The 24,376-nt window shown below is 42.4% G+C and overlaps 1 protein-coding gene across 1 annotated transcript in view; it reads left to right on the top strand.

Moving 5' to 3' along the window:
- Nucleotides 1-24,376, top strand: part of PIWIL4 (piwi like RNA-mediated gene silencing 4) — a 45,034-nt gene that overhangs the window by 8,880 nt on the left and 11,778 nt on the right. Inside the window, exons 7-15 of the mRNA XM_030333409.1 lie at nucleotides 2,222-2,343; nucleotides 3,760-3,840; nucleotides 5,339-5,536; nucleotides 7,313-7,424; nucleotides 11,811-11,934; nucleotides 14,345-14,462; nucleotides 16,999-17,110; nucleotides 19,837-20,021; nucleotides 22,185-22,257. Of these exons, the coding sequence (XP_030189269.1) occupies nucleotides 2,222-2,343; nucleotides 3,760-3,840; nucleotides 5,339-5,536; nucleotides 7,313-7,424; nucleotides 11,811-11,934; nucleotides 14,345-14,462; nucleotides 16,999-17,110; nucleotides 19,837-20,021; nucleotides 22,185-22,257 (1,125 nt within the window). The remainder of the gene's footprint in view (nucleotides 1-2,221; nucleotides 2,344-3,759; nucleotides 3,841-5,338; nucleotides 5,537-7,312; nucleotides 7,425-11,810; nucleotides 11,935-14,344; nucleotides 14,463-16,998; nucleotides 17,111-19,836; nucleotides 20,022-22,184; nucleotides 22,258-24,376) is intronic.

The raw sequence follows: 24,376 nt of genomic DNA, 5'->3' as shown, positions 1-24,376 counted from the left end.
CTCTGCCAGGCTCTTTATATGTGTGATCTCGTTTAATCCTCTCATCACTCCTGGAGCCTCAGAAAGGTTAAGTGTCTTGTCCAAGGTCTTTATAGAGAGGTTGATGAAAGATCATTCCCAGCAGGATACTTGAAGGGAAGCAATACTGGCTCCTAGGATTTGGACCAATGCAGGGGATGAAGGCGGTTAGAGGGAATTCCGAGACAGAAGGACAGGAAGGAGCAAAGGCACAATGATAGAAGGGGAGGGGCATGTTTTAGAAACTTCTGATCATTCACGTTTAGCCAGGAAGGAATGGAAGTTGTGCCTCTAATGTAGGGAGGATCTTAAATGTCCTGGTAAGGGATAGGAACTGCCCTCCATGGACCACTGAAGCCTTTGAGAGAGGGTTTCCATGAGAGCTGTGTTACATTGCAGTTGCTCTCATCATATCCCATTGAATGGTTGGCAGGAGAAAGGAGGAAGATTGATAAAGTGCCCCTGGAAAACTGTGGGCAGGGTGTCAGAGGGGCTTGAAGAAAGGTACAAAGTGCTGCCATTTATTTAACCTTCCTGAGTGCATGGATAAGGATAAGGATGAGATCAGTGAATTATCTCATGTGATTTTCACAACCTGTGACTTCGGTGAGACTTCCTCCCATTTTAGAGATGGGAAAAGGTCTTAAGGAACCATAGTAGCTTGCTGTATATCACAGGCTGTAAGAGGCCGAGGACCAAGGTTTGTTCAATTCCCAGTCATGTGCTCTTAAGCCCTGTGGTAAATAACTGGAACAGCTAAACTAGATAAAGGTGTTGTCAGTGTAGAAGTGCTAAGACTTGCCAGCCGATTAGCTGGTGGATTGACAAATGAAAGCCCACTCTGGCACCAGCAGCCCCGGCACTGGATGTGTGGGGATGGACGTTAACAGACACAGGAGCCAAGGAGTTGGCATTTGGTAGGGAGGGTATAGGCAGCATTGATGAGTTTGCTTAGAGGGCTGTTAGGAATGCAGATCCCAGATGGAAGTCTGAGTGGGGACCACTGCTGTCACCCCCACACCAGCCCCTCAGCCAATGTCCTGTGTTGTCTGAAGCCTTTGTCCTGAAGTCCCTGCAGCAGTTTGAGAGCATCATGCCTGCTAGACTTCTCTTGGATGTTGATGAGCTCTTCCTGCATCCACCCCCTTCTGATTTCTCTCAATTTTATTTGAGGAAGAAATAATTTCATGCCCTGTGAAAGGACCTGTTTCTCTTTGTTTCCATACAGTAAACCATTCCTGCCCTATATTTCTGGTTGAACCTGAAAGTGATTGAAATTACACTTTAACTATAGGGAGTAGGGATAAAATACATAAATACCTGTTAATGAGCTGACCTCTTCTGATTCCTTACCCTTCTGAAAGATCCTTGGTCATTGATTTTTATTGACTGATTTGATCATTCTTTTATTCCAAAACCCTGTACCAAGTCCTATCTGGTCTAAAAAGTTTTACATTTCTTGGGGAGCTGGTATAGAAATTTTCATGCATTCATTCTTTTGTTAGAAGATTGTTCCAAATAATGAGAAGCATACGAATTTCTCTAGATGTTTCCAAAAGTAATAAAATCAGATTCTCTGTCTGTTTCCACGTCTACTGATTACTCCCCTTTCTCCTCACATTTACTTCCACTCTTGCAAATCTCCTCTCCTTATGTTTCTTCCTCTATTCTTCTCTGTTCTTCTGTTTTATGAAAAACAGTTGAGAGACTGTCTTTTGGAATCCACAAACCCAGAATGGGCAGGACGGTCCACATATAGGCTTCTGGGCGTCTGTGAACACCCTGAAAATAAGTGTATCATTGTGGCATACAGGTATGTAAAGTTTTCTTGGGACAATGCCTGCAACTTTAATCAGACTCTCGAAGTGATTTGTGACCGCCCCCCCCCCAAGTTGCCTCTGCTCCCCCCACCAAATAAGATGAAGAAACCTTGCTCTGGATTTCTCTTTGGATCAAGTCTCTGTACCCTAAGCCTGATTTTGATTCTCCATTAAGATCTTCCATTAAGAGGAGAGAAACGTGTTGCCTTTCTAGGATTAGCAAGATAGAAAAATCCTCCAAGTGTAATGTGATTAGATTATTACATTACTAACACCTGCAGTTTTGTTTTGTTAATGCATGTTAAATTGTGATGGCTGTATCATATCTAATTTTTCACACCCGGGGACAATCTGGAGTGCCTATTAAGTGCGTCTTTTCCCAGGTCACGGAGTTGTCAAGTGAAACTCACAGAGGCGGGACTGTAAAGATGACTATCACTCTGACAAGGGAGCTGCCGGCAAGTTCCTCCGTGTGCATCCAGGTCTTCAATATCATCTTCAAAAAGTGAGGCACCCCACGTGTTCATTTAATTGAGGCTAGAGACACCTTTCATCACGGAGCCAGGGTGTGACGGCTGTCAGCCATCTCGCCGGCCACCTGTGAGCAGCAGTGTTGTCCGCGGGGCACTTCCCCATGGACTTTCACGTACGCGTGCAGTACTATGCCCGCAGTCCCTCACAGCCTCTCACTGGCTCCCATCTTGTCATCCAGTGCTCCTTGAGTGGGGACAAAGAGCTTAAGGGTTGTGATGTCTCAGAGATAGCAGCTGTGGGTGGGGGAGGGTTGCCTTTTCCTTACCCTCTCTCACCCTCCACCCCAGGCTTAAATATTCTCTGTTACTTGTTACCAGCTGCTTTCTGCTCTCGCCCCACCCTCAGCCCCCTGCCCTTCCCCCCATGAACCCCTGCGGCAGAAGGAAGGGTGTGATTACACCACTCAGTGTCCTTGAAATTGATGCAAGGGTTACTTGCTTCAGTGTTATCTGGGATGGGGGGTGAAACTCCATAAAATGCAGATTTCCTCGACCCTCCCTGGACCTAGTAAACAGAACATCAAGAATGGGGCCTGAAAAATCCATATTTTGAGTACACTTTCTAGATGACACACGGCAACACAAAGGCTTGTGAACCACAGTTTTCCACACTGCTGGTGTGGACCAGCAAGATGATATGTCCAGAAACCTTTGACACCAGCCCTTTGCTCAATAATGGCTTCTGGACAGGAGGAGGATGGAGGAGTTTGGTTGTTGGGTTGGGCACATAAAGGAATCCACCCCCACCCCCAGATGTATTATTTCCTAATTCTAATCAGACATCTTGCTGAGCAGCCTTAGGTCATATGTTCAGTATGGTCAGATAAGCAGGCTGAGGCTCAGTGTCATATGGTAGCCAAAATCATGGAGTTATAACCCATGTTTTCTGACCTGAAATGTTTATACTTCCGTCATGCGGTGGGCAGCTTCAGATCAGTGATGTGTCCAGCTCCACAGGTGACCAGGATGTTAGTTGCTGAAGAGGCAGCCATGCCATGTGGGGAGCTTGAGTAGCCTCACGAGAAGCCGCTTCCCCACCTCAAATCAGAGAAGACATCAGAAGAGCCTTCAAACATGGCTTGCCTCGCTCCATCCATGCTAACCAGTATGTGACAACCACAGTCCTATTGGTGACCACGTATTTATCATTGCAGTTAAGCGCGGAGGACAAAAGCAATTTCAGTGATACCATTCTCAAATATGAGGAAGTGATAGTTCTCATACACACGCGTGCTTATATTTAGCATCCAAACCTTCCAGCGCTAGAAGAATGAGAGTTCTATACTTTCTACATACTCTTATCGGGATGTTCAGCATGGGTACAAACTTAGAATTATACCGTTATTAACTGATGTTTACCAAATATTTAAAAATATATATACTTGCAGGATCTTAAAAAAGTTGGCCATGTACCAAATAGGACGGAACTTCTATAAGCCTTCTGAACCAGTGGAAATTCCCCAACACAAGTAGGTTTATTTATATTTTCTGTTACTCTGAAATTGTGGTAACGTGAAGAACATAATTTACGATGCAATATTATGCGATGTTATGCCATTATGCCTCCTCTGAGAGACTGTGTATTATGAAAAGTAATGGATTTTTTTAATTTTCAAGGTTTTTTTATAGAATGGTGAATGTCAGTGTGAAGCTAGCAGCCTGTTTTCTTATATTAGTGTGCTAGATCATTATCATAAGTCGTGGAAGGAATTCAGAAACTGAGTTTTTTGTGCATGACAAGTAGTAATGAAAGCAGAATAAGCTATATTATGTTATACCACATATTGATACTCTGCTTTCTTGCTGACAGGAAGTTTGGTTGATGTTGGGTCAGCAGAGGTCAGACGAAACAGTCAACTAAACGGGGAAGACTTTTCACTCTGAACTGGGGAGTGGTTGCTTTCGGGAAGGTGGTCGGCTATGTCTGCAACGGGTTGTCAGCTCTCCCAAATATGTGGTCAAGCTAAAGACAGAGAGGCAGTGGGTAACCCAAAGACAGATGGGTAAACAAAGGAAGGAGTGCATAAAAGAAAACGAGGGGCACAATGTTTAGCCTGCTGGCAGGTAGGGAGAACATGGCGGGGTTTCCATATGTTAGTTCAGTGTGTCAGAGTAGTCCGTGGAAAGCACCCTGTTGGTGCTCTCACTTATCTCCCAACCTGGATTAGAAATTCTTGTAGGTCCAGTGTTGTGCTGGGCTGGAGTGGGTGCCCAGCGCACATGCTTGTCCTAAAGGCTGGCTGTGAATCAAGTCCGCAAAGTAAACTGAAACAATTAAAAAAAAACATATTTGCCTGTTCTTTCATGTCTTTTCCATAAATTTTTCTTTTTTAAGACTTCAATCCATGATATCCATGAATGTAGAAAGGAGTTGTAGCCTCTGCTGTGGTGTCCCTTTGTGTGTTTGCATGTGATGTCATTTAGATTATTTCTTGCTCTCGTGAAATCTGTACACTGTCTTCACCGTTGAGTCTGCGTGCTTTTCTGAACCTTGAAGTTTTTGCTCTGGGACGCACAACTCCATAAATGTAGTAATCCTACAGCTGTGGCTCCCAACCAAGGGCAGGTTTGTCCCCCAGGGGTCATTTGGCAACGTCCAGAAGTATTTTCGGTTGTCACGGTGTGGAGGCTATGCCTGCCTTCTGGTGGGTAGAGGTCAGGGGATATTGCCAAACATCCTGCGGGGCACCGGACGGCTCCTGACACAGAATGATCCAGTCCCAAATGTCGGTAGTGCCAAGGAGGGGGGATGCTGTTCTCTGGGATGCATTTATCATAAATATATGCTTAAAGACACTCCCCAGCTAGAAATAACTAAAGATTCTAGTCAGCAACTGGAAGAAATCAGACTGAAGAAAGAGTATTCTATAAAATCAGGAAAATTGGAATGTAAAATCAAATCATCACTGAAAATGTTTATTGTTTTATGATAGGGCATTTCAAATTTATCTATCTATCTATTTGAAGGTTGTCCCTTTGGCCTGGGTTTGCTATTTCTGTGTCACGGTTTGAGAACAGGCTCCTATTTACTGCTGATGTGAGTTATAAAATACTCCGGAATGAGACTGTTCTGGAATTCATGACTGATCTCCGCCAGGAAACTACTATGTCCTGCTTTACCCAGACGTGTGAAAAACGGCTGCTGGGTCTCATTGTCCTTACAAGGTAAGAGCCTGCATTTAAGAAAACTTCCTGAGGGAATGAATTCTTTTTTTTTTTTTTTAAATTTTTTTAATGTTTATTTTTTGAGAGAGAGAGAGAGAGAGAGAGAGACAAAGTGTGAGCAGTGGGGAGGGGCAGAGAGAGAGGGAGACACAGAATCCAAAGCAGGCTCCGGGGTCTGAGCTGTCAGCACAAGAGCCCATCACGAGGCTTGGCTTGAACCCACGAACCATGGATAATTAACCAAACACTGTACCCAACTGTGAGATCTTGACCTCAGCCTAAGTCGGACACTTAACTGACTGAGCCACCCAGGCGCCCCGAGGGAATGAATTCTTTATGCTGTTTGGGAACAGGAATAGCCACAGGGCATTGTCCTGAGCACAGATCTGATCAGTTTACTGGCCTGTTTAGACCTGGCCATTCTCAGTTGACTAGAGTTCAGACTTCCTGGAGTGGCCTTCAGGGACCGTCCACTCCTCACACGGCCCTACAGCATCTCTTGCTGCACCCCTCTCCCCACTCCCGAGAGTCTGCACTTTGCTGCTTCAGTGCCCTTGCCTGGATTTTCCACCCTTAATTCTGCCTTTTTAAAGTTCTATTTCCACAAAGTCCTGCTCATACCTCACTGCTTTTCTGAAGCCATCACCTGTCCACTCAGCTGGAAGTACTCAGTTACCTCCCCTGTGCTGTTCCCGTAGCACATTGCTCATAACCCTTTTATTTCATTTTATTCCGTCACAGGAGAGAACATCAGGTCCATGTCTCTTCTTCTCTGTAAGATTAGAGGGGCTTTAAGACCAAGATCTTTCAAATCCCGAGGTTTATCTGCATATAATTTTCCCTGCATGCACATTGAACTGAGTTAAACACGGATGGATTAGGTTGCTTCCTGAGTACCAACCACAAAGCTTACCATGTCCTTCTTCAGTCCACAGACAGTTCTTCTAGAGGACGTGTTAATCCTCTTTCTAATCTGGCTTGGAATTTACACTTCAAGTTGTTTTTTCTGGGTTATATAGCAGGGCCATAGGCCTGGTTGTCTTCCATACCACCTGAGGAGAGAAGGCCACCCCTTGATCCTCTTGTCATGATTGCCAAGAATTAGCTTATCACACTATAAGCTTGCAAAGTACCTTGCAAAGAGTAACCTTGCAAAGAACCAAGAGCCTAGGAGACAGCGCTGACAAGGAGGTTCCTGTCTTGAGGCTGGGGCAGCATGCAAGAATATTCCAGGCCACACAGTGCTGCAGGGGGAAATAGACTTTAGAATGATCTTAGCCAGCCTGCTTTGCAGTTTGGCTGAGGGCCAGCCCTCGATGGGAGATCACGTGGGATACCCAGCTGGCATGGTTGATCAACCTTCTTCAGGTGCCTTTTAGCAGAAGAACTATCTGGGAGCTCAAAAACTCTGAGTGATACCAGAAGCTGATGGGAAAGCTTTGAAAATGGGAAAGCTTTGAGCAATGCTTCACCCTTTGAACATACAGGAATAATTTATCTGAAGTTAGAGTGTCTCTCATTGACAAAGATTATGGTCTAATGACTTCCTTACCAGTTTTGTTGGAGAATGGAGGTCTTCCTGTATCCTGAAGAGTTAATGAATGCTCTTCTCAGATGAGAGCCAATCATTAAAAAAAAAAAAAAAAAAAAAGACTATTCTTGTATTACTATTGTAATTTCTGAAATTCTGGAGTCTAATACTTTGAATTAAAGCTGTAGTGAAATAGCCGCTTGTATGATTTGGAAACATTTGTGAAGATTTCTTGCATTTCCCAGATACAATAACAAAACCTACCGCATCGATGACATTGACTGGTCGGTGAAGCCCACGCACACCTTTCAGAAGCAGGATGGCACTGAGATCACCTATGTGGATTACTATAAGCAGGTTGGACTTTTGTACTTTATTCTCGTCTCTCTTCCTCTTAGTTTAGAGAAGTCTCTCTGTTCCTTTCCAGAGCTAACAAGTCCCCCAAATTGTCAGGCTGAGACAGCTTCTGACATAATTCTTCGACTTGTCTCTTCCCCTCCAAGCCTGCCTTCCCTGGCTTGCCTCAGACCTGATCCTGTCTCCTGTTGTCCTTCTTCCTGTAGTCTGAGTAATTTCCCTTAAAAGCGTATCTGATAATGTCATTTCCTTGCTTAAAGTATTTCCATGACTTTGTAGTACCTTAGAAGCCAGTCCTAAGCTCCTGGGCAAAGCCCCTTTGTGATCTGGCCACTTCCTGCCACTGGAGCCTCATCTGTTACCACTTTCGTTTCCTTTGTTCTGCTGTGCTTATGTTTGTGGTTCCTTTAGTCAGTTACTCCTACCCACCCCCCACCCCCTTGCATCCTCATGCATGTTACTTCCTCTTCCTGGACACCCCTTCACAGCCAGCCATTCAGTCATCGACACCCTTCAATACTCAGCTCAGCCGTCAACTCTCAGGCAAGCCCCATGGCACTCTCCCCAGGGGCCCCTTCCTGCATTTAGCCCCATCACATTATCATGGGCAGGATGTGAAGGGTCTGACTTCCCTCCTGAACTTTGGGCTCTTTATTTCTGGATACCCAGGGGAACGCGGTGCCTTGCCTTGCACGTAGCAGATACTCAAACATTTGTTGATGGAATCTCCCGCTGCCTCCAGGAGCGTGATTCACAATTATCACCATCACTGTTACCTCTACCCCCACCTTCCCCTCTGACTTCCTTACAGAGGCTCCTTCTCTTTCATGTACAATCGTATTTCAGTCTCCAGAATCTCACAGATATTTCAGAAAACAAACACATAGCAAAAACTCTTCCTTTCCAAACGTTCAAGAATATATATGTATAATTTTTTTTTTCCTTAGCTGATTTCTTTGGAAGGTCATCTTCACTGGCTCCAAGCACCTCTTCTGTTCTTCCTCCCTGAAACCTCCGTAGTCTGGCATCCAGTCTGCTGCTATGGAAATAGCTCCCTTTAAAGTCAAATTCAGCTACTGAACTTATTGTAAGGGGCTTTTTGTGGCACGTGACACCAGTGACCACTCCCATCCGACTGAGTGGCTCTCCTCGTTGACTCCTGGGCACAGCCCTGATGGCTCCCCCCCAGATTTTGTTGTTGAGTTTCAGCCTCCTTTGATGCTTTCCCCTTCCTTTCCCTTCAGGTGTTAAATGCGATTATTCACCATGGTTCCCTCATACAGGATCTCCTCTTCATATCTCCAGACCTCTCAAATACAGTGTTTTTGCCCTTATTCGTGAATTATACTCATTTCCATTTTCAGACCATATTTTCATGAATGTCCTGCAGGCATTTCAGACTAACATCATTCATTCTGAATTCGTTGTCTTTCACACTCCCGTTTCTCCTTGGAAATTCAACCTCTTGCTTCTGTCCTCTTCTTTACCCTCACCTGCTCATTCAGTTGTCACCAACATCGGTCCTGCCTTCTTTATCTGTGGATTCTCCCAGGACCCCATCTCCCTTCCCCAGCCCTATAACCGCTGCATGAATGCAAGACGACTCATGGATCCCCACCTGGAAGATTTGGGTCACCCCCTTATGGTGCCATTGCCCCAGCTTTGTCTTCGCTGTGCCCTGTTATCCTCACTGCCACCAAACACATCTTCCTAAAATGCTACCCAGAAAGGTGGTTAAGAGGATAGGCTATAGAATAAGGTACTCCTGGCACTGGCTGTGTGACCTTGAGCAAATCACTAAACCTGGAGGGTCATCTGTGAAGGGGAATCATTGATCTGCCTTCGTGGGGCCTGTAGCGCAAGCATAGAATGAGGTAGCCATGCCTACAGAGCTTTTAGCCCAGTACCTGCACATGGTGAACACTGGATAAATGCTGGAGACCCGGCCCCTCTTTTCCCAGCCTCCCCTTTCTTCATCTCTGGCATCACACACTTTGGTTCCATCTCACCTTTCAGCCTCATCTGTCACCGCATTGCCACCAGTCACCCCATCCTGCTGTCACCCCATCCACTCGCTGTCACTAAATGTTTCTCAGCCTTTGCTCGTGTCCACTAGACACTGGCATAAATCCACACCACACCTTTCCCCTTCACCACCAGCTAAACCCTTAACTTGCAAGTCACGTGTCACCGCATTTGCAGAGTCCTCTCTGACCTTGCTTCCTGTCACATTCACAGAAGAGCTAGTGATTCTCTTCTCTGAGCACTTGTATCACGCATAATGTTGCTTCTAGAATGTCTTCCTTGTAGAACAGGGATGGCATTTGGCTAACCCGTGATGAATAGTGCCTAGCAGAGCATCTTGTGCATGATGCGCTCCATAAGTGTTTGTTTATTAACCACCAAGTTTGTTGAACATTTGGGTTTCTTTCCTGCATGATTAAATTTGTTCTTCCTTGAACAGAGGTATTTTTAGGACCTGTGACATTCTGAAAAGAGAATCATGGTAAAATCCCACTCACTTTCTTTGTAATGAGTTGCGGTTCACTGCATGTATGTTGTAATTAGGGAGAAAAAGAAGGAAATTGTGCCAATTCTAGAATGTCTTCCTCTCTGTCCCAGGAAAAGGAACATTAAATTACAATGTAGTCAACTCTCAAAGTGGACATCTTGATTTTGACTTTTATATTTCTCCATTTTATTTTATCATGAAAAATATTTTCAAATGCTAAGAAAACTGGGCAAGGGAGAAAGTAAAGATTACCTTATGACACAGTTTAGGGGAGACAATTCTTGGCCACGTGCCAGGTAAATGCAATACCCTCTTCCTGGAACATGCCCCGGCGAATCTTTATACTCCCGTATTTTCTTCAAGGTGCTCCTTTGGGCTCTGCTTCCTTCGTGAAGCCTTCCCTGATTTACCATCCATGTATTGTCTTCCTACCACCACCTTTCTGCCCAGGGACCCAGTACTGAATGGTGTAATAAGCAGAAGTTCCCAAGTCTTACAGGATAAATCCTGGCTGTGCTGATTCCCAGTTCTGGGACCTTGGGAGGGTTGTTTCACTTCTCATGATATTTCCTCGTCTGTGGAGGGGATGAACTAGTTATCTGTCTCATAGGTTTGTTGTTAAGATTAAGTGAGGAAAAGTAGAGGTGCTTAGCATGTCATCCTTGTACTTCTCATACCTTGTTTGTAGAGGGTGTAGTTGTATCAGGGATTGTGCCTCTTCCATCTCTGTGTCCACTGTGGTCCCTGGAACGTAGTAAGCGTGAGATGTTTACTGTACTGACAAAGTCACCTACCAAACTCTCCTTCTACGAAGACTTCGCCAAGCTTTTTAGCTATAGCATTTGTTGCAATCAGCACTTCAAACTGCAATTTCCTGAATTGTTTTATTTTAATGACTAGGAGTCCTTACTGAATAGAGAAACTCTCACTTCTTGCCTCCTTAATTATGATTATTGATGTCGGCATCACATAGTGCCCAGGCATTTTGTAGATTATAATTCCAGTTGTTCTGTCATTAGTGTTGAGTAAATTACACCGGAAATGAGTGGTAATTGGAACCTCTGCTGTTGGAAGGTAAATGAACTTTTGGCAAGGTGAGAATGTTGAAACTCAAGGTTAGGAAGGGAAAGGGGGTGGGATAGGAGTGAACAGTTGCCAAGGACTCATTAGAAACCAGACACCATGCTAGTGGTTTATGTCAGATGCCTCTGAGCTACTGTTCACCTCATTTCATAGATGAGGAAAGGTAAGTAACTTCCCCAGTGTCACAGTCCAATTAAACAGAAGAGCCAAGGAGCAGGTTCACATTTGCCAGACTTCAAAGCTGCTTCCCTATAACATCAGGCTGTCCTGGAAATTAAGGAGACAGTCATGCTTTTTTGGGAAATCTGAGGTTCATTCAATATAACCCACACCCCCAATTTGTGTATGGATATTTTCAGAATGACTATAGATGCTCAGAGCCAGTTAGTTACACATGGAGTTGCAGGCCTCAGTCATCAATAGTGGAAAGGCTGGCACTGAGTCCCCTCCACTGGGGCCACTGAACTGTGTACACAGCCAGCTGGAGGCTGTTCTGACTCTGGATGAGGCAAGGAAATACCTTCTTTTCTGTTTTAATCTACAAAATGCCTGGGCATCGCATTGTAAAAGATAATCATTAAAATCATAACACTGACTCTGAGAAGTAAAAGACGAGTCCTAGGAGGGAAGTAGAAATGAGTGGGTAACCATAGGGATTCCTAGGGATTTTTTTTCTTTATTGGAAAGATTTATCTATTCACTTTAGGATTACCTTGTGGCTTATAAGCAACGATGCTTATTTTACAGTGTTTCCATATTAATTTTTCCCTCATTAATCTTGCATTCTATAGCAATATGATATTACTTTATCTGACCTAAACCAGCCAGTGCTTGTTAGTCTGCTGAAAACCAAGAGAAATGACAACACTGAGCCTCGGGTGGCCCACCTGATACCTGAGCTCTGCTTTCTAACAGGTAACGTTTATGCTTTATACTCTTATCAGTCAGGCTCTTGATCCAAGGCTCAAGGCATATGTTCAAAGCATATCAAGGCTCAAGGATCCAGGCAGTGGGCAGCTAGTGGAGTGCCAGAGCATTCATTTAACCCATGGACGGTGGGCCCGCTAAGTGATGTGTTTTATAGAGGAAAGTGGGAGGGTAGAGTGCCCTTTGGAAATTGCTTGGCACAATAAGGGTTATATGCTTTTTTAATCTCATGCGTTCTGTTTGTTACTTTGACATAAAAGAGGCCACCAGATATTTTCTGAAAACCAAGCTTCTCTTTTTTTTTACGTGTGCTATCCAGTCTTTTATGTATGTATCTTGAACCACTTCATTGAGGTCGTGATTGACATGTCAAAAGCTGTGCATATTTAACTTATACCATTGAATGAGTTTGGGGTGAGTGTACACTTAGAAAACCGTCAGCACCCTGAAGGTCGTAGGCCTGTCCTTCACCTACCAAAGTTTCTTGCTGCTCCAATTATTATTATTATTATTATTATTATTATTATTATTATTTTGACGCACACTGTTCTATTTGACTTCTGTGTGATTTAAGTATAATTATAATTATCTCCATTTTATAAGTGAGGGAACCAAACCTTGCAGATTGCTTTAAGTCCCATGCCTTTTAATAGGCAGGATTAGGATTTAAACTTTTACCTGTCTGATTTCAGATCTTAATTTCTTTCTTATGGTACCTCTCACCCCAGAATAAGAAAGGGTATTCTAGGGAGTCAGTTAAGCTTAGAAGTAGAAACCATTACTATGATGTTATCCAGTTAGAGAGCTAAAAGGGAGTAGCCAAAAAACCAGTGTGAGTTAACTTTATTTGTGAGAGACTCTAGAGGTGCTAGTAATTAATAAGAAATAAGCTCTCAAGGTTAAACTCTTCTAATACAGGAATAGTTTACAAATGGTAACACCATGTATACTGTTACCTCAGGGCCTTTGCATTAACTGTTACCTGTGCCTGAGTATTTAAAAAAATTTTTGTATTTATCTTTTTAATTCTAGTGTAATTAACATACAGTGTTACATTAGTTTCAGGTGTACAATATAGCGATTCAACAATTCTGTACATCACCCGGTGCTCATTTGGATAAGTGTACCCTTCCTCCCCTTCATCTCTTTCACTTATCCCCTCACCCACCTCCCCTCTTGCAACCACCAGTTTGTTCTTTATATTTAGGTGTCTTTCCTTTTGTTTGCTTCTTTTTTTTTCTTTGTTCGTTTTTTTGTTTCTTTCTTAAATTCTATGTATGAGTGAAGTCATATGGTATTTGTCTTTCCCAGTCTGACTTATTTGACTTAGCATTATATCCTCTAGATCCATCTATGTTGTTGCAAATGGCAATGTTTCATTCTTTTTTATGGCTGAAAAATGTTCCGTTGTGTATGTATGTGTATGTGTGTGTATGTCTGTATATACACACATACACATATACACACACCAGATCTTCTTTATCCATTCTTCTGTTGATGGACACTGGGTTGCTTCCATGTCTTGGTTATTACAAAGAATGCTTCAATAAACCTAGGATGTATATATGGTTTCAAATTAGCATTTTCATTTTCTTTGGGTAAATACCTAGTAGTGGAATTGCTGGATCATATAAAACCAAGCTTGTCTTTAACATTTTTGAGCTTCCCTAGCATAGGAAGCAATATGACTTTGATTCTCTTCAGGTACATTGTTTGCATGGTACCAAAGTGATCCTTGTTTCCCTTTTGCATGAGTTCTAGAAAGTAATCCTCACTCTACAGTAGAATCTGAGTAACTGTCCCGAGTACTTTTGATCATGTTCATTTGATTAATAGGGCAGGACTAAGCAAGGAGGACTTTCTGCCTTTTGCATTTTGGGAATCAGTTACGATATGTATATATTTATTTCACAATTAGAAAAATTAATAAGGATATAATATTTGAAGGAAGGGATGATCCTTCTTCGTGGTATTCTAGATCTGCACAGTCCCATATGGTGGCCACTGGCCACATGTGTTTAGTGAGCCCTGGAAATGTGACTGAAGGGCCAGCTGGAGACATGCTGTGAGTGTAGAATACAGACTGGATTTCTAAGACTTAGTATGAAAAAGAGAAAAGAGCTCCTTAGTTTTTATGTAGTGATTGCATGTTGAAATGATAACATTTTGGATATATTGAGTTGAGTAACATATACTATTCAAGTAACTTCATCTGTTCTTTTTGGCTTTTTTCCAGTATGGCTGCTAGAAGATTTAAAATGACATGTGTGGCTTGCGTTTCTTTTGCATCCAGATGCTAGATCTGAGTCCATTTAAGTGGAAAGCTTACAGTCTGCCTGAGCTGGGCTGGGTTACATTGCGTGTTCATTTTTCACTTTGTTTTCATTTACATTAATAGGGCTGACCTGCCAGGCAACCTCTGACTTCCGGCTGATGAAGGCTGTGGCTGAAGAAACACGCCTCAGTCCTTTGGGAAGGCAGCAGCGCCTGGCCAGGCTTGCTGACGACATCCAGAGGTACTGGGCCGCTTTGTGGGGTCAGAGGGTGTCCTTCCTAAGGCCTAGTTTATGGAATTGGATGGTCTACAAAACGTTTCATTCCTTGATGAACATGTCTCTTTCCTACTGACTCAGAGCAAGGCACTTTTGAATTGTGTTGGCCGGAACCAGAGGTTTACCCCAGATGCTCAGGACTACAGCCTGCAGGGGGGTGGCGGGGAGGTGGTTGGGGTCCATGCTGACAGAACTACCACCCGGCTTCAACAAGATGACTCTTGCTTTCTTCTTTGTAAAACATGGAGGTTTGGGTAAAAAATTGAAAGCAGAAAAATGTTGCAATTTAAAAAACAGAAAACCCCCGCCACCTCAGCCCCCCAATACTCACGGTCAAGAATGTTCAGTCTCAATATAGTGGCCTCAGCACAGTGACCATTAGAAGATTTCTACTGTGTGTTCTTTAAGCTTAGGAATGCTGTGTGCCCTTTGGGTTAGCCCATCTGGCCCTCAGACTGCACTCCTGTCCTCTTTCTGACAGTTGGCTGTCTCTTGGGATCCCAGCTCCTCCTGTTTTCCTTTCTGACCTAGTAAAACTTCACTGCCCCCTGCTATAGCCTCATGTAACTGTAGGACATATGTGGCTAGTGCCCACATCTTGAAATGATCACATTTTCAACTTACTGAGTTAACGGCATATATTTTAAAAATAATTTTATTTGACAGTTTTTACTTTTGTAATGCAGCTGTTTAGAAAATTTAAAATTACATATGTGGGTTGCTTTATATTTCTACTGGACAACATTGTAGAATGGCCTTTTTTTTCTTTAAAGATACAAAACTTGGAGGACAAATTTGGAAATTTATGTAGACCGAAACGTGTGTGTGTGTACTCAGTGAATGTTTAATGCGTGAACGAATCCTGATTGGTGTATATCATTTCAAATATTTTTAAACGCATGTAATAATGTTCATTTTAGGAAAATGGCATAGCACTGTGCATTGTGTTTTTTTAAACTTTTTTTAAATGTTTATTTATTTCTGAGAGAGAGACAGAGCATGAGTGGGGGAGGGGCAGAGAGAGAGGGGGACACAGAATTCAAAGCAGGCTGCAGGCTCTGAGCTGTCAGCACAGAGCCCGACGCGGGGCTCGAACTCACAGACTGTGAGATCATGACCTGAGCCAGAGCCGGACGCTCAACCAACTGAGCCACCAGGCGCCCCTGTGCATTGTTTTTGTAACTTTTTCTTGAACATTTCCATAGGATAAATGTGAATCTCTAATATCATGCTCGTGATTTCATAGTTTTCCATTTTGTGGCTATGTTTTATGTCGTTCATCCTGGGTACCCCCCAGGCTTATGCCTACTTGAGAAGTTTCCTGGTTCTCTCCCCTTATTCTGGGCTCTGGATTACTCTTCCTGCCGCCTCTCCCTGCCACCTTTCAGGAATCCCATTGACTTCAACCCAGTTTCCTGACTGGAGATCACCCTACCCATCTCATCTTGGGCAGATAGCATCTGCCGGAAAATAATTAATTCCAAGTATTCAATGTGACTGGACCGCACATAGCATTAACAGATGGAAATAATGAACTGTTGCACGGAGTCACTGTAAAGGGGTTTGAGCTCCTTTAAGGAGAGAGGGGAGGCTTTACTAGGCAATGCATGGGTCTCATCAGTGTCTTCGGTGAGTGCCCGGCTTATCATGTGCCGGCTACTGTGGAGGCCAGGAGGTGAAGTCAGTACGGTACCTCTCCTGAAGGAATTTACAGCTTAATAGAGATGACCGTGTGTCATAATCCGATGAGGTTATACATCAGCTGTGGTTAAGGTTTACTAAGTTATAACCTTGAAGTACTATACAAATATAAAGCGGTTAATATCGCTAATACTAATATTCTCCCCCATGATCTTCCTGCTGCCATGTCTATCCAATGAGTCTTCTGAAGCCTAAGTCCACATGCTCCCTCCTTTGTCATCATTCATTCACTCCTAAGCCAACTAATTCACATATTCCCAGAAGACATCTCCACCAGCAGAAGCTCCATAATATCTCTTTGTTAGCAAGTTTATTATCAGGAAAAATAGCTCACATTTATTGAGCACATTAGCATGTGCCCGGTCCTGTGGTAACAGTTTCCAGGTGTTGTCAGTTTAATCATTACATCACCCGTTTGAAGGAGTTAACTTTATTATGCCTACATTTTGGCAATAAGGAAACCATAACTTTAGAAGATTTGAGTCTTACTCGAGGTCACATATTAGGAAGTGTCAGCACTAGGAGTTAAACCCTGGTCCGTCTGGCTCAAAGGCCCGTTTTCCTAACCAGTGTGCCACATTGGAAGCCTTCTCCATCCCTGCGTGTCCCAAATGGGTTCAGTTGTCCCATAATTCTTTTGAGCAGGGGAAAACAATGGTGAGTAGAAATGAAAGTCAGGAATCCTAAAAAATAAAAAAAAAATTAGTCTTTGACTAATTCAGTAAGTTATAATTCTATCTCTAATAATTAAAATTCCTTAGAAGATAAGCGCTTTAATGATTTAAAACTCTATCAACAGAAACAAGGATGCTCGTTTTGAGCTGGAGACCTGGGGGCTGCATTTTGGATGCCAGGTGTCTCTGACCGGGCGGGTTTTGCCTTCGGAAAAAATACTAATGCAAGACCACGTAGTAAGTGCTGTGATTTTATTTTCATTTAAAAGTATTTGCTTGAGTATGTGTAAGTTTGATCATATGCCAGAGTGACTAGTGGGCTTGTAATAATCATTTAGTTTCTCTAGGGCCATGTCCGTGCCTTCCCTTTGTCCTGAACCTTGACGTCCCCTCTGTTTTCAATCTGAGTGTACTTCTGAGGCTTAGCACCCACCGGACACGATTTAGGTCAGTGTGGTGTGGTTTCACACTAAAAACACATTAGAAAATGGTATTTCAAGCTATGGCAATTAAAATGTTCCCACCTATTATTAATTGTTGCAGTACTTTTGTGTCACTACATAAAAGAAAAAGAAAAAAAAATCTATAGTACCCAAAAACTTTTTTGGAGCTGGCGCAGGTTAATTCCAGTAGGCTATGTTTCTTGATGCCAGGTTTCTTCCCCCCCACCCCCCAAGTGAAATGCTGCTTGGTTGCTATCAATGTGAAGAAACGCAGGGAGTCCGTCCCCAGCCGTAGCGTTTAGGGAAAGAGGCACTCTGAAACCCAAGGAAACACATCTCAGTTGAAAAAATGAACCCATTTTATGCAAAAATGGTAAATTATCTTTGCACTTTCCCCTCTGTTTTTGCCCATTTTAAAAGCTAATTACAGGTGCACCTGGGTGGCTCAGTGGGTTAAACGTCTAACTTCGGCTCAGGTCATGATCCCATAGCTCGTGGGTTCAAGCCCTGCATCCGGTTCTCTGCTGAGCCTGGAGCCTGCTTCAGATTCTGTGCCTCCCTTTCTGTCTGCCCCTCCCCTGCTCATGCTCTGTCTCTTTCTCACTCAAAAAAAAAAAAAAAAAAAACCAAAAAACAAAAAAAACCAAACATTAAGAAAAATTTTTAAAAACTTAAAAAAAGAAGGATTTTGGCTAGAAGTCAGTAAAAAGAAACTCAGTTTCAGTTCCACACATGAAACAGGATTTAAATATTTAATGATCCATCTCATCATCTCTGTAAGTAAAATCACATTTCTCGGAGCTTTTTTGTTGCATTTTTTTTTTTTTTTTTTTTTTTTTTAGCGTGGAAACAGGTCTCCATAGGAGAAGAGGCATTAAAATAGGAGACCTGCCCGCTGGTGGTGGTGGTGACTGGGCTAGAGTTGACTGCGTCATGGGCTTCCAGACCATTTCTGCTTTTCTGAAATTGGGTTCTAGGAACTGAGTAGAAGAGAGGCTCCCAGGCCTCAGAGTGAGCCTTGGACATTTGTCCTCGGTCTCTGCCAGCCCATAGCAGGTAGGGTGTAGGTGAGAGTGCTGTGGCTCTCCTCATACTGGTGGCAATGGAAAGAATGAACCATGACTCCAGATGAAACCACTGATGGAGAGCTAACCTTTCCCCTTCATTCTTTAAGGTCGCCTCCTGGATCTGGCTGAGTCTCTTCCTGGCCACCTAATGCCACCTAATGGCAAGGCATTATGAGGGTGCCTGTGGTTGGATTTCAGACTGCTTGGTGGAAGGTGCCCTGATTGCAACATCAAGAAGACTGATCTAAGTCTGTCACTAACACCAGCTGGCTCCATAATCTCTCTCAGCCATAGCTTTGAAGTCTGTAAAAGAAGGGGATTATAATGCTTCTTAAACATTCATTTGCTGATGAATGAGTGCAGATTCTGGTGCAGTGGGTCCAGAATGGGACCCAGGACTCTGCATTTCTTTCTTTCCTTTTTTTTTTTTTTCATATTATACCATTCTTTAAAAAAAAATTTTTTTTTAACATTTATTTATTATTGAGAGAGAGAGACAGAGCGTGAGCATGGGAGGGGCAGAGAGAGGGGGAGACACAGAATCCGAAGCAGGCTCCAGGCTCTGAGCTGTCAGCGCAGAGCCTGACATGGGGCTTGAACCCATGAACTGTGAGATCATGACCTGAGCCTAAGTCAGATGCTTAACTGACTGAGCCACCCAGGTCTCCCAAGAGCTCTGCATTTCTAACAAGCTCTCAGGAAATAGCCATGTTGTTACAAGGCAATACTGAATAGCAAGGGATTTGATTCAGGGTGGTCCTTTTAAATTCTAACTGGCTCTTCCTAGCTCACTATACCAAAGACATTTCCATTCATTTCCGGTCTATGGATATAAGCAGAAGGCTAGTGACCAGTCTAAAGTCTCCCCTCTTCAGTGCCGGGAGCTGAGTTTTCCAGTCACCTGGGGAACCATCCAAGAGTGAGAAAGGAGCCTGTGCCCTGGTCTCATCTTTGCTCCTAGACATAGCTACTTCTAGCATAAAATACACTCTTAGCTACCCTGTAGCGTGTGAGTTGTAGTGTAGTGACCTGGAGTAGCATTTGTCAGCGTTTCTATTTGAGGTAGCATTATGCCTAAAGAGACTGAATCAGACAGCCCGTTGGCTTAGGGATTCCCATTAAAGGGCACCCATCCTAGAGCTGGAAGGGAGCCCAGAGATCCTTGAACCACACACCTTTCTTTGCACACAGCGGAAGTCCGTGAGGTAAAGGGCCTTGCCTTCTGATCTGCAGCCGGGGAGTGGCCGACCCGGCGGGGGGTATGGGGGGATGATCAGATGCCTCCACTTCCAGGAAGTCTGTGTAATCTGTCCAGATGTGCAGTCTGTGAATAGCAAGTGGTACTAAATAGCTCTCCTAGGACAAACTTGGAACAACCATCTTCGTGCTGTCTTTATTCAATCGCTTTCCGAATAAATGAGTTCAACCCTTTCATGATCATTATTTTTCTCAGTGTCAACCTGCATCTGCAGCTGATTGGTCCAAGGATATGCGAAATTGCAAGATTTTAAGTGCACAGTCTTTGAATAAATGGTTGATTCTGTGTAGCAACAGAGCTGAATATGTGACTGAGAACTTTCTGCACTGCTTGAGAAGAGCTGGAAGTTCCATGGGATTTAATGTGGACTACCCCAAAATGTGAGAATACACAGAAAATCATGCCAACTTTTTTTGGTATATTAATTGGCTTTGGTTAGAAGATCAGAAATGATGGCTCATGTAGCTACAAAAGCTTTATCTCAGTAAAGTTTCCTAATACAAATTACCAAAAAAAATAGTTCTAAGTAGATAGATTTTGCAGTGATTAAGTTTTTATAGTTAAAATATATTTTATATTGGTCTTTGTAAAACTGTTTTCATAGTTCTTAGGCAATAGTCTCATTATCTCCAAATCTTTTCAGTACTGGTTGGGGCATAAATCCGTTAACTTTTTCTCCCTAGTTCTTTCCTATCAGTTATTTATAAACCTTAATGGCAAACAGGGTATTGAAAAATGAAAGTTGCATTTCCTGACTTATGTGATAGACTTTACGCTTTAAAATTTAATGTAAAAATAGATCTAAAATAACCTTTCCTGATTCTGTTAACCGTAGTATAAGATTATTTAGATAGTGTTCTGATAAAACCAAGGGCAGTTAGCCTTTGAACATTTATTGAGTATCTGCTATTAGATACTATGCCAGTTGCTGGGGATGACAAAGATAAATAAATTGCTTCCAGTTTAGTAAGGGATCCCCATATACACAATCACACTCAAAATTGGATACTCTTTGCTTTAGAAAAGCAATTAAATTGCTCCTGCCTCATTTTATTGAGCTTGATATGCTTCATAAGGAGGAATGCATACTTCATTTTGTTGTTGTTATAGTGGAGGTGCAGTGTCCTAATTGGCAAGGTGGGAAGTTATTCTTTAAACACATGGTTACTAATTAATTACATCAACTGTACAAGCATTGTTGAAAGCTATGCTCATTTTACAACCAAGTCTCACTTTACACTGTAGTTTAGAATTCTCGTCTTATCACATCTGTTAACAAATCACCTGGTTTGAGTTTCACCTGCTCTAATTTCTCTTAACCCATGAGCTAATGAAGCAGGAAAAGATTAATGAAAGAAGCCACAGTCACAGACCCGGGGATGACATCACAGTCTTCTTTCTTACATGAATTCCATGAACAAGCCCTTGCCACGTTCTGTTCTTGGCCTGTTTTATCTGAAAGCCCGTATTTTATTCCATCCTTTTTCTTTCCCATGAAGTATCCATTTACCTGTTAGATTTTTTATATGCATGCTTTCTCCCATCTGAAACATTTGCCTGATGAGTTTAGAAAGAATGGACAGTAGGGTAGTCGCAGAGTCTGCATGCAAGAGATCAAACTGGAAAAGTCAGAAACATTTAGTTGTTTTTACAGAGCTGCAGGCCATTCCTGTAGCTCAGTTAGAATCAGTGATCAGGAAACAGCCGTCCCGCCACCTGCTGGGCAAGTCTGAAAAGGCCACTGGGCATTAGGACACTCCAATTGTTTATACATATCAGAAGCGGATTCTACATAAACCAAAGCTGTGAAGTCGTCTGTGTGGGAATTATTTCTGTAGCGTCTGGCCCCTAAGGTAAACACAGAACAATTAAGTACTTGCTGACTAATTGGTTGAGGCAGGCTAAATATTCCAGGCTCCAAGCAAGCTGTCACTGAAAGAAAAATCTTTCAATCTGAATCATTTTGATTAGCTGAATATCTTGGTCTCATTAATCTGATGATTTTTGAGACTTTTATTTTAAAGTTCTCATGGGGATTTTGTATTAAAGAAATTTTTTTTTAAGTTTATTTATTTAGAGGGGGGTGGCAGAGAGAGAGGGAGAGAGAATCCCAAGCAGGTTCCGCGCTGTCAGCGTGTAGCCCAACTTGGGGCTTGAACTCATGAACCTTGCGATCATGACCTGAGCCTAAACCAAGAGTCAGACACTTAACTGACTGAGCTACCCACGCACCCCAGTGTTAGAGAAATCTTAATCCCAATTCAACTCAAACCAGCTTCAGATGCTTGGTATTGAGACTTGTCAAAAGTTCACTTTCAACCTCATTTTGGAAAAACAGAATTATTAATTGTAGGGGTTAAATATAATTGAGGAAATTGCATTTTCCACCAAACTATTTTTAGGCTAATAAAAATGATTATCACATATTTCTGGTGTATCTTGTAGTGGGATTATAAAATTCTGTTTGGAGTAGTTTTGACTGTGCATGTTATGTGCTTCTGAAAAGGGAATTACGTATTCTCCAAACGAATCTTTTCATGTAGCATAAAAGCACAAGAAGATCCAGCTGCATTCTTTAGCGCTGTACAGAAACATGTTAATCCTGATGTTCAGTTGGTAAGTATAGGATAATTTTGGTTTTGATGTATAATTTTTATTTTTTCCTTATATCTAACAGTCTTCTTTCCTTGAAAGAATGAATGTGAGCATATTCTCCCATGGTATGTTTGCAAATTGCTGTGCATTTCCCCAAGAACCCAAGAAAGGATTAATCTTAGCATTTTATCAATATTTTATTTCCTTTTCATATTTCTAATATTAATTTTTAAATACTCGTTTTTACCCCTATCCCAGTCTCTTTGATGTCTACATATTTTTAACTTGTTGGGGGCCATCTTTTATTTAAGATTTAAGATAAAGTGACTCCCATCTTACCCCATAAATGCTGAGTACCCAGTGCTCTCTCCAGTTTTTTGACAGACTCCTTGGAGGGCTTAGGTTTTTCCATGTCACCCACGGCTGCTTCCTCTGAATTCTTGCCCCCTTTCCTGAGTGCCATCTCCCCCTGCACTGCATCCGTTTCCACAGCTCTCTCATTTCCCAAAGTGTCCTGTGTGTGTGCCCCTGTGCAGCTGACTTTGCAGAGGGTTTGCGTCCGAGGCAAGGTTACAGCACACCCCAATGTCCCAGTCGAGTTACAGTTGACATCCTTGCTCTTAAGGCTCTCTCAACCATTTCTCTTCTCCCAAGCCTCAGCCTCCCACCGCACGGCAGTGTCTCTTACTTACCTCGCTCACGCTTCTGGGCCCCAGCATGCCGGTCCCCATCTCCTGCAGAGCAACGTAGCCGTCTCTGTTCCTCTTTTAGTCAGACACAAAAAAGGCCCATAAGGATGTTGTATTAAACAAAGGGAATTCTAACCCTGAGCGTCTTTTTTTTTTTCTTAAAAATAAAATAAAACTTAACAGAAACATTGCAAGAAGAGTACAAAGAACTCCCAGATATCCTTCATCCAGATTCCCCAGTTGTTGACATTTTATTATATTTGCTTCATTGTTTCGTTCCTTCCTTCCCTCCTGCCTGCCATCCTCTATCTATCTATCTATCTATCTATCTATCTATCTATCTATCTACCTACCTATCTACTTACCTACCTACCTACCTATCTACCTACCATCTTTTTTCCTGAACCGTTTGAGAGTAGGTCACAGACTTGATGCCCCATTGCCCTTCAGTGCGTATTCTCTACAAACAAGGTCACTCTCCTACAGAACCATAGGACAACCATCCAAATCAAGAAACAGTAAGACCAGCTAATCCACAGACTCCCATTCACGTTTCTCCATTAGTCCCCAAAATGTCTTCTCCAGTGAAAGGATCTAATGCATTGCATTTAGTTGTCCTGTCTCTTTAAGACGCTCCTTCAGTCTGGAACAGTTCCCTAGTTTTCGATGACTTTCCAATTTTGAAGGGTATAGATGAATCACTTTATATAATATCCCTCAATTTGGGTTTGTCTGATGTTTCCTTATAATTAAATTCTGATTATGTACTTTTGGCGGGATTATCACAGCAATGATTCTGTGTTCTTAATGCATCCTACCAGGAGGTACTCCATTAATGTATCTGCCAGGTTTCTCCACTGTACATTTACTCCTTTCTTTGTGAAGCAGGTGTTTTTGGTCTGGTGTTTTGCAGGGAGACACTTTGAGACTATGTAAATGCCCTGTTTCTCATCAAACTTTTACCTCTAGTTTTAGAATCCATTGATAATTCTTATCTTTTTTTATTATTACTATTTTATTTATGTATGTGTTTATTAATTTAATTATTTATTTTATGTTATTATTGTTATTACTCTGATGATTGCCAAATGGTGGCTTTCTGATTTCCTACATTTAGTATGCAGCTTTGTATGCCTTCTACATTTAGTGGGTAGCCTTATGTTATAAGGAAGAACTTTCTCTTCTCCCCATTTCTTTGTTCATTTATTTTTATCAGTTATGGATTCATGGTTTCCTGTTTTATTTACCAGCTGATAGTCGATTACCAATATTATTTATTTTGATGCCCAAATTGTTCGCGATTTTGTTGATTGGAGACTCATTCAGGTTGGCTTCCGTGACTTTTTGATGTGTCCCCATTGTTTGGGGGACACTTCCTTACCATCTGGCACAATAAGGTATTTCAGGTTAATTTTGAAATTTTGCTGCCTGGCTCTGGAATTAGGTATTTC

The sequence above is a fragment of the Lynx canadensis genome, chromosome D1 (assembly GCF_007474595.2).
Source record: "Lynx canadensis isolate LIC74 chromosome D1, mLynCan4.pri.v2, whole genome shotgun sequence".
In the NCBI taxonomy this organism is placed as follows: Eukaryota; Metazoa; Chordata; class Mammalia; order Carnivora; family Felidae; genus Lynx; species Lynx canadensis.
The sequence above is the reverse complement of the archived record's forward strand: the minus strand, read 5'-3'. Positions and strand labels throughout refer to the sequence as shown.